The 18,310-nt window shown below is 38.4% G+C and overlaps 1 protein-coding gene across 6 annotated transcripts in view; it reads left to right on the forward strand.

The window, feature by feature from the left end:
• PTPRM (protein tyrosine phosphatase receptor type M) overlaps positions 1-18,310 on the forward strand; it is a 790,604-nt gene that overhangs the window by 355,663 nt on the left and 416,631 nt on the right. For all 6 annotated transcript variants that reach the window (XM_012745929.2, XM_012745922.2, XM_012745925.2 and 3 more), the window contains exon 7: positions 984-1,277. In XM_012745929.2, the coding sequence (XP_012601383.1) occupies positions 984-1,277 (294 nt within the window). The remainder of the gene's footprint in view (positions 1-983; positions 1,278-18,310) is intronic.

Below are 18,310 nucleotides of genomic sequence, written 5' to 3' on the forward strand. Positions count from 1 at the left end.
TAATAGATGTATAATATTTATTTTATTTCAGAATATTATAAGGGTGCAAACATTTTGGTTACACATCATGTCTTTGCCTCGCTAAGCCAGGGCCACAAGTATGCCCCTCCCCCATACAGTGTACTCCCCATCTATTAGTTGTGAGTTTACCCACCCCCATTACCCCCCTCCCACATGACCAACACCCAGTGAATATTACTATCATGTGAGCACCTTAGTGTTGGTCAGTTAGTACCAATTTGATGGTGAATACATGTGGTTCTTGTTTTTCCATTCTTGTGATACCTCACTTGGGAGGATGGGCTCAAGCCCTATCCAGGATAATATAAGAGGTACTAGCTCCATTGGTTGTTGTAGTTCAGTAGTAGTCCATAGTTTACATATATCACATTTTATTAATCCACTCATATATTTATCAGCACTGGGGTTGTTTCCACATCTTTGCAATTGCCAATTGTGCTGCCATGAACATTTGAGTGCAGATATCTTTATTACAGAATGTCTTTTTTTCCTTTAGGTAGATGCCTAATAGTGAGATTGCTGGATCAAATGTTAGTTCTACTTTTAGTTCTTTGAGGTATCTCCATACTACTTTCCATAGAGATCGTACTAGTTTGCAGCCCCACCAGCATTATATGAGTGTTCCTATCTCTTTGCATCCATGCCAACATTTGTTGTTTGGGGGATTTTTGATAAAGGCCATTATCACTAGAGTTAGGTGATATGTCATTGTGGTTTTGATTTGCATTTGCCTAATGATTAGAGATGTTGAGCACTTTTTTACATGTTTGCTGGCCATTATTCTGTCTTCTTTTGAAAAGCTCTGTTTAAGGCTGACACACAAATTTGGGAGTATGCTTTTTCTTAATAAGCTGAACAAAACCATCCTCGTCCATTCATTCCTGAAATTTTAATATCTTCTGCATTTTAATAATTGATGTGTGCTAAGCATCTGAAAGACGGCTCTCTGGTTTGCCTTTCAGAGCCCCCTGTTCCCATTGCCCCGCCTCAGCTTGCCTCCGTGGGAGCAACCTACCTGTGGATACAGCTCAATGCCAACTCCATCAATGGGGACGGGCCCATTGTTGCCCGAGAGGTGGAGTACAGCACGGCCAGTGGGAGCTGGAATGACAGGCAGCCGGTGGATTCCACGAGCTACAAAATTGGACACCTCGACCCGGATACCGAATATGAGATTAGCGTGCTCCTCACCAGGCCTGGGGAGGGCGGCACTGGATCTCCTGGGCCAGCTCTCAGGACAAGAACAAAGTGTGCTGGTGAGTGTGAAGAACCTGCAGCTAAGTGTCATTATCTTTCTGGGCGTTGACTGTCAGCATTGGGGTTGATCAGGTGGCCAACATGCTTCCCCCTCTGCTCTATCTACATCGTGTAGGTGAACAAAAACATTCCCTCAGCATGTGAACAGCTGAGGGACAGCTGACAGCTTGTGATCTTTGGAAGCAGTGCCCTTGGGCATGGTATCTCTCACCCTGCCTCCACCCCTTTTTCCATATTCTCAATTTGTATGTGACTCGGGTACCACACAGTTCATTCAGGAATTGTCCCTAATGTTCACAGAAATGATCTCCTTTAATGATGTCCTCTAATAGGTCAGACCTTCTTGTGTTCTGGTCCCTTTGTTTTATGTTCACAGTTGCTGCGCTCGTAGCCTGGAGGGGCTGCGGGATAATAGATTCCATCTTGTAGCTTTAAAGCTGTGTTTTTATTGATGGACGTTTAATGCAGGGTCTGCTGGCCAATGATTTGGGACATTGGTAACATAAGCAAAAGTGGCTTGTGGGCTCGATGCAGTCTTTAGGTTCTTAGATTATAAATTTCTAATTGTGTTAAACCTGTTCTTCAACTTAAATAAAAATAGGGTTGGTGGAGAGAGAAAGACCAGGACCTGAAGAAAGCTCCCAGGAGAGGTTATGTGTTGTTTCTGTACAGCTGCTCTCTGGTAGGAAGTAGAGCAAAATAGTGTACTGGGAGGCTGAAGTGCTACTTTATCATGTAAATGAAGAATTTCTGCACTGAATTGTATGCTACAATGAAGAGATTCCCTAAATTTTTATGGAGTTAGTTAATTCTTCAGATAGCGTTATTTAAGAAGTCATTTATTATTATGTTTTAAAAATATTTAGCACAGTCTGGCCCTGTCTGGTAAGAGTACAAGAAGTTATTAAACCTTAACAGTTGTAGTATTATATTGTTTCTGCAAGTTTAATACTCATGGGAAAATTCTGTTTAAAGAAAAAAGGATGTTTTATTAGCAAAGGGCACAGGTCCTTTTTTCTTCTGGGGATGCATGCCGTTGAGTACAGTGACTGGCCCATGTGAGCAGACTCTGCGTGGCTGCTGTGTACATCTTGCGTCTGGTTCCCTGACCCCACATCTGCACCCTCCTGGCACCTCCGTGTAGACTCCCTGGAATGAGAACTGCTGTTCTGGATGGTGATTCACACAGCCCTCTCTGGTAGTTCTAAGGAGAAAGGAATTTCCTAATCCTTTCTCTTCTTTCTTCTCTAAACCTCATCATCTCCTCTCTTTAGTTAAGTAAATTCCTTCCTTTTTGTGAAATACTGTTATATTATTTTATCATCTGTTGTAATGTAAACAAAAACTATGTGTAATATGGCCTGTGTTATTTTACCATATAGGAATTGCTTTCAAATCTGTCATTTACTCTACACCTGCCTGTGAAGTCCCCAGGGCAGATTCTGTGATCCCCATAGTAGAGACGGGGAAAACGAAGCCCATGTGAGTGCCTGTCCACCTCTTATTTTGTCCCCCTCTATAAAAAATAATGTTAGTGATAGTTCACTTTAGTGTTATTTTTAAAAAAATCCTTTTGGCCATGGCAATATATAGTTTCTCTGTCTCTCTGAAAGAAGGTTGGAATGTCATTGTCTAAATTGCGGAGAGAATGTGATCTGTTTCGTTCTAGTCACTAGTGGCGTCATCTACTTAATGTCCAAGTCTTGTTCTTTTTTACATGTTTTTGTCTTTTCTGTTGGTTTTGTGCCTGTACATTTCAGTGACTGGCACATTGCCATATATATTTCTCCTGATTATAATGCATGTGTGTCTGTGTTCAGGAAGCCTTTTGATACTGCTGTGTGATGTAATGTACAACTCTCAAAGGCACAGAGTACCTTTTATAACAGATTGACAGTGCTTTTGAGAAAGGAAACCAATTTTGAATTGATGTTTGTATGCTAACATTGTGCCTTAAAGTTCTAAACCTCACCTAGGCAAGGCAGCCTGGTGATAAAGCGCCCTTTTCTATCACCATTTGCACCCCGCAGTGGGCACTGTTCCTGGTGCACATTCATGGCATGCCACGTGCTAGCATTGAGTATTTTTGAAAAAGGTATAGCTGAGCAAGTCAACCTTAGGAAAAAAAGTATGTTAGAGAGAGTCAAATTTAGAAATAATAGGGGTAGACCTGTTAGTGGGTGAAGAAAGTGAAGAGGGAATAAGACAGATGCTACAAATTGTAGACAGAGAAATTTGATATTGGTCCCAAACTGTTATTCAGATGGTTTGTGAGCATTTAGCATTCATAGAAAACAAGTCATGGATCTTATAACCCTGTGGGAGATTCTAAGCATTCTGCAGCAATAGATGGAAAGTGTCCGTGGCCAGGCTTCAACAGTGGATGAATCTAATAGGAGGGTAAGTACTAGGAATAAATGTAAATTTGTAGTGTATGGTTTAAAAAGCCAAGAGTACTGGTATGGAATTAGAGTAATAAAATTTAGCAGCAACATGTACAAAGAAGAGATTGAGGATGTGGCTTCAATGAAAATGAATGTGAAGTATAATTCATATTGTATTAATTATCCCTGTGATGCTATTGCCTTATCATACCACCCTGCAAAAAAGATAAAAACAAACAAAAATCCAAATATAATTGTAGGTTGCATTAGTAAAGTAAATGCCAATTTTGAAGGAGGTGATAGCCTTATCCTATCAGTGTTATTTAGGCTCCTCGTAGTTACTGCATTTATTTCTAGTCCCTGCATTTTAAGAGAGACTGCACAAAATAGACTGTGCCCATCAGAACAATCTGAATAGAAAAGGTTGTGGAACCTTCCTTGACTGGTGAAGAAGAATGTAAGGAACTGAGAAAGGGGATGGGGAGGAACAAGGGTACCTGTGCACATTTGACAAAAGCTGAGTCATGAATTAGGGAGTTTCTTGTGGTTGATTTGTCCAAGCAGAACCTGACATTGTGGAAGGTCACTTCTACATTCAGAAGAGGATTGAGCTGATTGACCTTGAAGATTTCTTCAATATGAAATTCTATGATTCATTTCTTGTTTGTTTCTCATGAGATGATCCACCATATATTTCTACCCTGAAAGTCTTTCTGTTTCACTTTTATTTCATCCTTGTCCAAATGCTCTTGAATTGTGCTTATCAAGTACTGTTCTGCAGGCCAGGGGAGGTCAGCTATGACCTTTCCAAAAATCTGAGCAAAGGGGTGGGAGGATATGAGTTTCCATTATAGTTAAATAGAATAAATTTGAAGGACTGACTCTAACTCTGAGATCTGCTGCCTAACGTTTGAGCTAAAATATCACTTCATTCATGGACGATAGTGCTGGTGGGTGCTAGAGCCAGAGTTGGTGGTCGAGAACATAAGCTGTGTGACCAATCTCCTGGGTTTTAGTTCTGGCTTTGCCTGGGACTAGACCTGGGACTGGACGAAAACTGCTGACTTTCTCTGGGCTTCCGTTGCTTTATCTATAAAACAGGGCTGATGATAATAGTAATATGTATTTCATAGTTTTTGTCATGAGCCGTAATGAGCTAATGCCTATCAGGTGCCTAGAACAGAGCCTTACATAAGCAAATGGTCAAAGTTAACTGCCATTTAAAAATGTTTTATCTTTTAACATTTTCATTCAGAAGAATTAGACACTGGTGATCTGATTTCATTACCCCAGATGTTTTAGAAATATTGCTTACCTGGAAAGTCTAAAATCTGAGAACTATGGTTTAATATCATCGTAGGCTCATAGAATTCCCTGCAGTTGAGCATTGCATTTGTGACAGACAACATTCATCTGCTAAATCTGTTTTGGCCAAACTCCATGTTTTCATTTCTGTGTTGTATCAGAGAGATCTGCTTTGTCATTTCTTGGTGAAATTCATGAAACTGTATTTAGCTTCTTATATTAAAATGGCAAGATCACTATTTATTGCCTGTCCTCTGTGCAATGGAATTGATTTTCCTGTGTGGCTGGTAGATGCAATCTCATTACCTGGTCAGATTTCTGCAAGAATTGTATTGCAGCACATTTCCAGAACGCTTGCTTCTTACTCTTCTGAAAATTATTTCCAATTATAGACACAGGTTCTCCACATGAGACCTTGATCCAGTTTCTTAGCTTCTCTCATTCTACATCTTCATCTCTAAATAGGGGCAGTGACAGCTGCCCTGACTGTATCAGAGGTGTTTGTGAAGATCAGGTTAGATCTCATCTGTAAAGACATTTTAAAAATGATAAAATATTCTGCCTGTCTGGGTTATTGTAAAAAAAAAAAAAAAACAAAAAAAACGATTATTGTCAGGAGCTAGCTTCAAGATTTATATACATATCTAATTATTTCCAACTTTGCAGTTTAGCTATAGTTGGGTAACTTCAGAGAGTTAAAATTACTTTAGCATCCAGTTAAACAAAATGCAATTTAGTTTGTGATTTCTATAATATCTTATTTTCTTATAATTATATGTAGGGTATATATCACAAGCCATTAAATGATAGCTATTTGAAATAAAGAAATGGATGATTTTGTTAGATTAATTTTCAGAATGGACTTTTTATGTGTTTTATTTGAGGACACTGCTTTTTATGTATCCTGGTTATTGGGTAATTGTGGTTAAATGACTTGCTAATAACTGGCCCCAGGAGTTAACAAAGGATGATTATAAATTAATAACTAAACAATTTAAGATTGGTGAGAGTAAAAAATGCTGAACTGAAATGTGTTCCTTAGAATTAATATAACTAGAAATCTTTGAAAAAATGATTGTACCTTTAAAAGAAATTATTCATAATATATTTATTGAGTGCCATGTTTGCCAGGCACTGTTCTAAGCCCTTAGGGTAGAGCAAGAAGACAAGAATTCTGTCTTCAGTGCTTGTATATTTGGGGGTATTGGATGGAGGGAGTATATAGGCAATATATAAATATATTTGCATGCATATATAATAAAATGCCAGGTAATTGTTAATGCTATGAAGAAAAACAGAGAAAGGGGTAGAGCGTGGAGAGGTGGGAGATGATATTTTTTATTGTGGTAAAATGTACATAACAAAATTTACCATCTTAACCAATTATAAGTATACACTTCAATAGTGTTAAGTACATTCAACCAATCTCTAGGATTTTTTCATCTTCCCAAACTAAAATCTGTACCCATTAAACACTAATTCTGCATTCCCTGTCCCCACAACCCTTGGCAACCACCATTCTATTTCCTTTCTCCATGATTTTGACTATTCTAGATATCTCGTATAAGTGGAATTACACGGTATTTGTCCTTTTTCTGACTGACTTAGTTCACTGAGCGTGTCCTTCACGTTCATCCATGCTGTAGCGTGATTGTACCTTTTTAATTAATCTGATAATTATATTGTGCTTATGTCATGTGATTCTTTGTGAACTACTTTGAGATTTTAAGTACTCACTTTTAGCTTTCAATTAAATTAATAATTCTCAAAGTTTAAAAGTGCATCACCTTTAGGACTTATGGACATTTTAACCGGCAGCACGTGTACTGCTGTGTTTCTAAGGAGTGCAGGTGCAAACAGTATCCCAGCAGTGCTGTGTCAAAGTGGGAGAGCCATCCCATTGAATGTTAGCCTTCTGGTTTTGAGACTAAAGAGTGATATATAAGAAGTTACAGTGTTTTTATAACCTACCATTCTTTTAAACTAATAAGGAAGGTAAGTTTTTATACCTATCTGAATAGAGGTTTATATTTATTTGCTGTATATATACCTAGGTAGAGCCCTTTACATAACTGTAATAAAAACTGAATATGTATTCATTAACATTCATTTTAGTTCTACTCAGAAGCTTTGATAACGAGTTATAGCTATCATATCTGTGGCATTTTCAGTGACATAAGATATTGCACATACTTTTCACTATTCAGAGTCATTTTACCTTTCAGCGTTCTTTGGTCTATGAGAAATTGAATGTCTGCTTAACCTGTTGTTGTATGCATTTTTGTATCTCTTATTCTTTGTGATGATGGTTGTATTGTTGCACTGGAACAGATATATTTTGTGTAACTCCTTTGTGTCCTTACCATGTCCTTTGATGAACAAATAACACATAGTAACAAGGGACCGGCAGTCCTTAAGTGTAAAGACCTAGCATTCCTGACTGTGGGGATTTTGCACTAACTAAAGTTTAAAATGCTGTTTTCTTTTATCATAACGCCCCAATACCATCTCTCAATATGATTTATGTAGTAGCACGCTCCATAGTACCAGGTCCAGTCTAAATGTCATGAGATTTAGGGTAATATTAGCTTTGAAATATTAATTCACTGTGTTTGCCTAACTGTGACACTGGAGTGACTCATTTTAAATACACCTTATCATATTGTAAATGAGTAGTGATAGGTTTCTTGACAAAGAAACATTGCATGAAGCCCAAACTATATGATGCCTGCATTTAACTAAAGGCCAGCCTCTCTGCTATTTGTTTATTACTCTTAGTTTCTTCTCATGGGAGAAAAAGAAACATTTTGTTGGAATGGGGCTAACGTGATATTAAACCATGCCAAAACCTGACTTTTTTCCTCCTAAATCAAGGATGGTCACATTTTTCTTTTCTTCTTTTCTGTAAAAAATTGTCACCTGTATTGCAATAAATATTTGCACTTACTTGGCTGGCCCATGGGCTCTCAGGGGCCTGTGGGAACTGCTCTAACAATGGCTGCTATTCAGAAGGAATAAAGGCCAAAGACCTAATTGAATGGAACATAATTTATGTTTAATTCAAATTTATTTACCAGGGAAAAAAATTAAAAGTGTTCTAATTCTAAAATAGCTCTGCCAAAGGGCAACATGTTTTTAATGCATTTTTAACACATTAAACCATTAAGAACCTTTTAAAATTATAAACATTAAAAGGACATAAAAAATATCTTACCTATTAGAGCGCAGATGTAAATACTTCGCTTTGGATTGCATCACACTTGCACAGCACAAGAGCATATTAGTGATGCAGTACCTTTTTTATTATAATATATTCAGTCCCTTCCTTACAACTGTTTAGGCCTCAGAAGCTTTGAAAGTAATATCTAAACCTCAAATTCTGTTGCCTTTAAACATTGCTTGAGCATTTCTCCTGTGTGGGACCCGAAGGCAGTGACAGTGGGCTATAGAACGGAACTGCCTGAGCAGTGGGGGCTCCTCTGCGAAGTGTGCGTGAATGGGAGGGTTGTTCTTAGAGTCATCCGGTGACTCTTAAAGCGATGTGATGGTTCTCTGGAAGATGTCAAGCAAGCCTCTTGGCTGTGAGAAATGAGCAAGTTAACAGTACTTCTTAGCTTCTCTAGACTCGTTTTTGAAATCTTTATAGACAGCTTCCTGTGTAGCTTTGAATGAGCTGAGAAGGTGGAGAAAATCAAGAGAAGGAGCTGGAGACTGATAGTGGCCTGTGGCCTAGCCAAGCTGTCCTTCGGATGAGCCGTCTCACACTGGAAAGAATCACAAAACTCTGCCAGGCCACACATCGTATGTCTGTCAGTTAGGGGCTTGACTTGATTCCATCCATCTCTGTCAGGTGGGTTTTGCTCTGGGAAAAACATGTTTGTCCTTAGTGCTGGTCCTTGAGTGAGCACTAACTACAGTCTGTTGAGTGTGGGCCTAGAGCCAGTGGCACGTTTCAGGGTGCCTCTGTTTCCTGCAGAATAACTTCCAGAAAAAGGGAGACATCTACTGCATCTTCTTTGGACAATTTTTAGAGAGACATTGGGCTATCTAAAAATTTCCTCATATCTCTTACATATTTAGCAAGACAAAAAGTATTGATAATGAAATGATTAATCTTTTATTAGAGCAAATGCCTTAGTTCTTTATCACATTTATGACGCAGTGGGGTGTATTTTATGGTCTTTATGTTAGTATTTATAATACACTGGAGGTCCATGCATAACCAATATGTGCCACATACTTATGTTTTCTGAAAGGACTTTGAGCATAATTTGCTGTTTTAAATTATCATAGAGGCTTGTACCTTTGTCATTGCCTTTGTGAACATTCAGAGAAGAAAATATTCCACTGGGAGAAAAGTCTTTCACTTTACAGTGTGACTTGGGTTTAGTGCTGGTTCTGACAGTAGTGGTTAAAAATCTCCAACGAATTACTTAACCTTCCTTCACTTAGTTTCTTCACTTTGTCATTTTTTTAAAAACCAATACTAACATCTTCTCCAGAATGCTGCTGGGAAAATTACATATGCTAATATGCAGGAAAACTAGTTTTGGTCCCCTAGTGGCCCTGAATCTTAAGAAGGCTTACTGCTAAATTCTGGTCAGTCTACAAAATCAGGTTTTGTTACAACATAGAATACATACTACCATGATAAAAATCTCTCAGTAGGACTTTTAAGATGCATGGATTGGGTTTCATTTGACACACACATGGATCTAGTTGCAGTTCGCTTTAAGTAAAAGAAAAGTTATAGATGTGTCATCAAGTTAGTGCCAAGGAAATGATCACATGTTCACTGGAACCTGGGAGAACTTTTCGTTTTGACTCTTTCAAGTGTTGTCAGGATAGAAAATAGCACAGTGACCCCAAGTCACTGTACTGAAAGGTGACAAAGAAAATAGAATAACTGTGAATGCTTTATTTACATATGAGACATTGTTGTTCTGTGGTTGTGGATTTATTACTGTTATTAGTGACATAGAGAGTGTTTTTGATACTTTTAACCCTTGGAAAGGTTCTGCTCTAAACTCTTAACACCTCCAAGTTTGCCCAGAATACACAAAGCTTCAGGACAGTTTGGTTAGAGTGGCAAAAACAACAACAACAACAACAACAACAAAACAGTTTGGTTAGAGTGGCAAGGCAGAGGTGTCCTGGGGATACATTTTTCCTTTTGATCATTTACACACAGACCTCAGGAAGATAGGGGACCTTTATTGAATGAGATTGGAGATGGGATCTTGAATGCTGTGGATTTAAGGAATTGAGGCACACAGTTAAAATCTTCCACAGTGAGGCTGCTTCAGAGGCAGGCTTTCCTGTTTCTCTACCCTGACCCAAGAGCAGGAAGAGGTGGTCTTAGGATGGCCTTTGTTGTTGGAACATTTAAGAAAAGTTGACTCACTCTTGACTTACCAGCTATATGGTAATATATATGTTGTGCCTGGAACCTCAGATGCAGCATACGCATTTAAAACCAATGTCATGCATTGGGAAACGGGTGGATTTTATCTTGACCTCATATGTCTTACACTGCTTTTTATCCATTCTCCTCTCAACATGCCCAGATTCATTCTCCTCTTATCAAACCAGCTCTCAGTTTGTTCGTCCCCATTAAAATGTGGCTTATTGGGACATATTCAGTGGCATTTGTACTCCAGTTAGTACTTGGCCACTTCATCAGTGAGGATAATGCTGCTTGTGCTTTTGAAAACTAAATTAATAAGAAGTAAAATGAGAGCTGAAACTTGTGTAGTAATATAACAGATTATGAAAGCTTGACAATATGTCAAAATTTTAGTTGATAAGGGTTAGCCATGCTCCTTTGTTTTTGTAACATTTTTTATAAATTAATTTTAAGAATATAAAGAACTGGTAATTGCTTTACCTATTAGAATAAATTGCAAGTGAATAGAAAGCTTTAAAAATGAATAATGCATATAAATGAAATTTAAATTATAAATACAAAAAATTTTATTAGGAAATATGGTTATACCTATTATTAAAATAAGAAAGATAATAGAACTGCTTGATATCAAAATTGCTGATCTTTCATCCATGTTATTACCCTTGTAGAATGAATAATACAAGTAATATAACTATTCAGATAAAATATTTCTATTGACCAAATAGCAATATTTCTTTCTTATAGATCGAGACAAGTGATTGTAGACACATATTTATAATTGGCATTGAAAGCCCTTTCTAAAGCGGTTTTTTAAAGAAATAAATTATCATTAGAAAAGATATAAATGTTAAAATATATTTCTGTTAAATATTATACATTACTATTTCACTATTCTTTAGCTAGGCTATATTGCTCCTAATTGGGATCATTGAATTCATCATAAATAACATTTTATTTATTAATGTTTATGTCTTATTAATGGCCTGTTTTCATTACTGAAGTCATAGGTGCCATATATGATGTCAAAAAATATAGGAGTATATGATGAAGAATTAATAGATTCCCTCATCTTTCTTTCAGTCCCTTTCCAGAGCTAATCATGGTTAATACTTTGTGTTTATCCTTCCACATCTGTATCTGTGCTCACTTGGATATATAAATATCAATATATATCCTCAGTCCCTCCCTTACTAATTCTAACAAAATTGGATTATATTGTATTGTACATGTTATTCTGCAACTTGACTTCACATCTGTCAGTATTCTTGGAACGTTTTTCTAGCTGCTAGAGTCTGGTGCAAAATGTATATATTTATGTGTGCGTGCGCATGTGTGTGTATGTGTGTGTGTATATATGTGTATCTTATTAGTAGCTACTTATTATTCTACAGTATAAATAATCTAGTTTATTTAGTCCTTCTTCTCTTGATGGATAGTCAAGTTGTTGTTATTTACTGAAAGTAGTATTTCAAAATGTATTTATAAATATATTTTCTCTAATTCAAATATTTTTATTTCTATGCAGTTACAGTTTTATGGTAGAATTGCTGGTCCAAAGATATGTGCATTTAACATTTTAGTAGGTAGGTGCTGTCAGATTACTTTTCAGAAGGCTCTATAAGGTCTACTCTGCCAGCAAGATGTAGAATGTTTCCCTATACACTTCTGAATATTGACCATCAGTGATCTTTTAAGACTTTTTAAAATCAGTTTATTGATTTTAAAATGATATATTACTACTTTAATTTGCATTTCATTTTTTAGGCAGGAATTCACTATTTAAATTTTTCTTTAGCAAATTGTTTACACCTTCTACTCAGTTTTGCTGCAAACCTAAAACTGTTCTATAAGAAAAAAGTCTATTTGCAAAAAAAGTGAGAGTCAGTCTTGTGCCTAGGGATGGGATGAGCCATTCCTGAGCCACAAGATGTGGAGGACTAAGTAGCTCAAGAAAATCAAGTGTTGGGGGAACTGGTGGGAAGGAAGAGAGAATAAATCTGGGCAAACCACTGACAGTATGAATGCTTTTCTAATCTTTTCCTTTTCAGTTTATAGGGGTATCTTATGCAGTATGGTTATTACCATTTGTCATGTTTTCTAAATATTTCTCATTTACCATTTACCTTTGACTTTATTTGTGGTTTATTTTGTTATAGAGAAATTTTTATATTTTACGTAGTTAAATTTATCAATCTTTTAGGCCTTCCCATATATGTTAATATATGATAAAAGTATCATTGGAATTTAAATCAGTCCAAACATATATTCATTTATTCTAGGCAGATGTCTAGGTATGTAGTTGCATTTGCTAATTAAACCATTGTTTTTTCCTAATGGCTTCTTGCTTTTCAGTCTTGTTTTAGAAAGTATGTTTTTTTTTTACATTTTTGCTGAGTATTTTTTAGAGTTCATTTGTATACTTAGATATTTAATCTATGAAATTTTGGTCAAAGACTCGGGAAGAGTACAGGGCCAGGGAGATTCCCAGGGAAGGTTCCTTTGCCCTTTAATGATGTGCAAAGAGAAGGGTCCTTTCTCGCCTTTGGAAGTGTGGTATGGTGCCTCAGAATGTGGCAGGCATCATGTGACTATAGGGAAAGGAACTAAAAAGGCAGCTACTAGGAAAGTAGAGTGGACATGACTGAATTAAAATGCCCTCCATACCTCTTTTTGGTTTGCTTCATTTATTTGTTTATTAATCTAGTCAAAAATATCTTAAGAATCTATTATTTGATAGCTACTTTCTTAGGCTTTGAGGATACAGTGGTAGTCAAAACAAATGAGTACTTTGCCATCATGGACATAGCTTTTTAATTTGTCAAGTTCTCCATTGGTTTGCAATGCATGCATATATAATATTTACATGAAGCAAAGCTTCCCAGAGCAGCTATAGGGAAGAGGTTCTAAAAGCTAACATAAGCACTAGGGCAGACAGAAGTGTCACAGAAAAATTATTTTAATCAGGGTGTTTGGGGCTGAAGTAAGATAAACCCACCCATATAGGCTAACAATAAGGAATTATGTTAAAAGGAAGTCCATAGGTAAGTCACACTTTACAGTTTGTTGATTTAGTGACTCAGTGATTTTACCAGGGACATGGGTTTTTTCCAAATGTCTGCTCCATGGGCTTCAACCCAAAATTGTTTAGATACACAACTGTGTTACAGTTGCCTGCAGTATTCAATACAAGAACCCGCTGTGTAGGTAGGTTTATAACCTAGGAGCAGTAAGCTATACCATGTAGCCTAGGCATGTAGTCAGCTATACCATCTAGGTTTGTGTAACTGCGATGTTTGCACAATGACAGAATCACCTAGTGACTCATTTCTTAGAAGATGTCCCTGTCATTAAGTGATACATGACTATATATGATATTCTGCAAAAGGCAAAAACTCTGGAAACAGTAAAAGATCAGTGGTTGCTGGAGGTTTGGGGAGGCAGGGATGAACAGGCAGAGCACAGAGTAATTTTTGGGCAGTGAAATTATGATACTGTAGTGGTGGATACATGCCATTATACATTTGTCCAAACCCACAGAATGTATAATACCAGAAGTGAATCCTAATGTATGCTATGGACTTTGGGTGATAATGTAGATTCATTATTTGTGACACGTGTACCACTCTGGTGTGGTACGTGGGAGGCTGTGCATGCGTGAGCATGGGGGGGGTAGGAAAACTCTGCACCTTCTACTCAGTTTTGCTGCAAACCTAAAACTGTTCTATAAGAAAAAAAGTCTATTTGCAAAAAAAGTGAGAGTCAGTCTTGTGCCTAGGGATGGGATGAGCCATTCCTGAGCCACAAGATGTGGAGGACTAAGTAGCTCAAGAAAATCAAGTGTTGGGGGAACTGGTGGGAAGGAAGAGAGAATAAATCTGGGCAAACCACTGACAGTATGAATTGAATATAATATTTATGCTGAAAGACTATTAAAAAGTTGGGCAAGATTTATTTCTGATCTTGAGTAAAGGCATTCAAGTTTATTCAGTACTGCCTGTTGATCAAAATTGAGATCTGCAAAGAAACATGCTTTTAACTTTTTTTTAAGCTTCATTGTAACAGGGAGATTAGATTTGACTATGGTAATCAATTGGAAATCCATTCCTCATACTCAGCACAGATCTAAATTTAATCCAGTTATAATGAGAGAAATTTATAATACCTGAATTGTTTAGAGATTGTTGGGATCCACTTCTCCATGGGTCTCGCAGACTTGTAGACCCGCAAGCAGAGGCTCTGATGGCCTTTGTTCTGGGCTAGTGAACAGCCTTGGGAGATAGAGATGATGTCTCTTTCTGGAGCATAGGACAAGCTTTCTTACTGACCAGTGTAAGAGAGAGAATGTTTCTGTCTGCAGCAAAGGGCAGGTAGGTTTGGGTTCCCTATGCTTAGGGTTCTTCAGCTGTGATACAAACCAGGTTCATGTGTAGCATCCACTTGGACTGCTCTGTGTTGCCGCATGGGGCTTTGGGGGCAAGGGGAGCCAACAAGAACATGAAGCTCAGGCTGCTTGCTGTGTAGTGGGTAACACAGTCCTTTGTGTCTGACCCAGGAGTCTTCTGTCATCTGCAAGCATACATAAAATGGTGGCTGGCTAACTTGTAGGCTTAAAGTTGCTTAAAACCTCAGACCTATCACAGTTCTTGACAGAATATATTTGAAAGAAAACAAGATTAACTTCTGTATAAGTTCACCTAACTCCTAAATTTTTTCAACTGGAAAGTTGAGGCCTGGATTACTGAAGTGACTTGCAAAAGTCTGCAGCAGGTCTGTTTGCAGAAGTGTGCAACGTATCTGTTTGTTCAAGTGTGCAGCATGTCTGTTTGTACAAGTGTGCAGTGTATCTGCGCTGCAGAGGCTCCTCTGAGAACTGCTGCTTGCTACTCGCTGTGCACGTTGCTCTTCTTTCCTATAAAACAGGCTTCTGTGAGTGAAGACTGCAGCCCTGGTTTAGGGTTTATTTAAATATGTGATTAGATAATTAGAATCTCTCATTTCAAGATAGAGCCAGATAAAACTGACATAAACTGAGTGGGGTGGTTAGTTATACATATAAGGTATAGATATAACCCAACAAGGTTATTCAACACTAAGAGATATTTATTATATAGCTGCTGTGGTCAGTCAGCTGCACCTTTACTAAGAACCAGAATGTAAGATTAGTTGATCTTCTCTTTTAATTTTAAATTTGTTTGCTTGATGCTATAATTCTGTAAGTGTGGGTAACAATTTAAATTATAAAATGGGACTGTGTCTGATCACAAAGTATTAAACATGCCTTCTGGCCTGCAGGTTATACAGACATTGTGAGGTGGCCGCGTTAAATGTTTTGTCTGCAGGATTTGTCTCATGTTGGGGGGGTCTGTCATGCTAACTTAGGAGGTGTACATCAGTAACACTTTCTCTGTTTGACACATTAGTATGTATCTTTTTCTTTTTAAAAAGAAATTCTTTCTTGTACTGTGAAATCATAACTCTTGTTCTTTACTTTATCAATACTATACCTGATTCTTATCACATAGTGATCAATCTCAACTTTTTAATTATTAAAAATGTTTATATCATAACATTAAGGTTAGGATATTAAACATTGTGAAGGGTCTATGAGCATGTGACAGAGTATTCTTCCATATAAATTCCAATACTGTTTCATGATTTTTTTTTTTGAAAACACAGACCCATCAATCCACTCTTAGAATTGCCTATAGCGACCTTTGAAAAACAATGCTTCACTGTGGCAGCTGACAGAACTTGGTGCTGGGCTTTCCACCTGTGTTTTTACTGAGCTGTAGGCCCCTGGCAAAGAAAATTGAATGTTGCCTGGGTGACCCTGTCTATAAGCTGGGTCTTTAATGTCATTGCTGGCTACACTGAAGCTATAGCTGTTGCCAAAGTGTCTGAAAACAAAAGTGAGGGCAGAAAGATGATTTCTGCAGATGATCTGTATCCAGCCAACAGAGGGAATCACTGACCCGCCATCGCAGGGTCCTTAGTTCTGGCCACCTTTGTCTGACCCTATCTAAGTGTATAAAACACAGAAACGTTCCATTCTAGGAAAGAATCCTGGAGTTTCTAAGAATGACTTCTAAAGAGATCAGCAATGTAGGTTGCTATGTATATAAGATTATTGAGGATTTGGGATGTGGGAATTCCAATTGTTGGTGATTTATAATTCCTCCAGATAAGTTATTAGTTGGACACCTTTGGAAACATCTTTAGAAAGGTAGATCTAAGTATGTCTTTTGGGCAGATTGTGAATCTAAGCTGTTTCATTTGAGACAAATGGTTAACATGTTACAAATGAAAAATATTTAAGTTAAATTCTCTTTTCCCAAAGATTGTATAGAGGTCATAATACATATTTGCATTACTTTTTTCCAGCAGTTTATTCTCAGAAAATGACATCATTTTGAATAAATAAGTCATACCAGAAATGAAATAAAATACAAAGTCAAAAATGATAATACTGAAACACAGGCTCCGGTGGCCTGGTGTTGGGAAAAGTGTTCCCTTATCACCTTGCATTTGGCTGGCAGAGGTGTGGCGTGGACATAGGAGAAGGCTGAGATGGGTGCTAGGAGGCTGGGGAACAGGCTGCACTGGTATTTCCATTGAGGCAGCTTTGGATGCAGTTCCTCGTTCTGACTGAGAAGGACTGCAGGGCCAGGAGCCAGCTCATGCCTGCCCTGCTTTGATCCCCCTTGGGTGCCGGCATCTCCACAGCCCTGTCCTCAGCCCAGCTCTCACCACTGCCCCCAAGCATGCTGTCTCATGGACACCCCGGCGTAGACTCCTTGGGCACCCCTAACTCATCACTCCTAAAATGCAACCGAGCATCTTACTCCTTCCCTACCGCCACCTTCCCTCTCTTCCCAGCCCGCCAAAATAAATACTTTTTTTAGCCAATGGCTCTTAGCTGAATAAGTAATTCTACAAACTGCCCGCTTGTTCTGGCCAGAAATCTATGAGTTGCCCTTGACTCTTTCCACTGCACTGTGTCTCCTCCTACACCAAACCAGTCACTAAGCCCCACCCATTTTCCTTCCTGGGCGTCTGGGTGTTGGGAGGTTCCTGTGCTGCTAGCCTAGCCTTAACCGCCTGCATCAGCTTCCTGTTGTGTCCTGGTAGCTCATCTTCCCAAACACCTTTTGCTCCCCTCCAGAGGTTCTTGACCCTATAGTTGGAGCTCTTTTGAAAATGAAAATTCATTCATCCCTTTTCTAAGCAAAGGTGGACAGCCTGTCAGCCTACAAACTCCTTAGCACACAGCGCCCCCAGCCCCTGCCCCCTTGCTAGCTTATTTTTTCTCCATAATTCTTTTTGCAGGTGGACATACTAGATGCTAATTTCTTGTGTTTGTCAGTCTTTCTCCCCTAGAGCATGAGCTAGGGAGGGCAGGGCCTCTGTCTGTCTTGTTTGCTGTGCTTGGACCGAGGAAGGCCCTCAGGGAATGGGAATGAAAGGTTGGCTCATGTTCCCTCTCCATCAGCTGCCCAGGTTTTACCCTTTGCTTTCTCAGCTTTCGCTTTATTACTTCTTTCATTTTTGTGAGATCAAGTTGTTCCTTCCTGCCTAAGAGGCACCATGACCTCCTTTCCCCCAGCCCAGTGCTCTTCCACCCCTATCCCTCTGCCCCCACCCCACTTCACTCTCTGCTCAGATGTCCCCTCTTCAGGGAGGTGTGCCCTAAGCAATCCCTGGACCAAGGAGCCATGCATTCCTTTACAGTTATTTCTTATACTTCGTATCTCTCTGCTACCTGGCAAGCCTTGGGTCTTCAGGAGTCTTATGTATCTTGTCCACCGACGCACACATAGCACCTAGCCCAGTGTGAGCTTTCAACAGATATGTTAGAAAATGCATCTGTGTCATTCAGAGTCTGGATTAGCATCTAATAAGCTGTGAATAGTCATTTTTTTCTTCCATGGAGCCAGTT

Source organism: Microcebus murinus, chromosome 17 (assembly GCF_040939455.1).
Source record: "Microcebus murinus isolate Inina chromosome 17, M.murinus_Inina_mat1.0, whole genome shotgun sequence".
In the NCBI taxonomy this organism is placed as follows: domain Eukaryota; kingdom Metazoa; phylum Chordata; class Mammalia; order Primates; family Cheirogaleidae; genus Microcebus; species Microcebus murinus.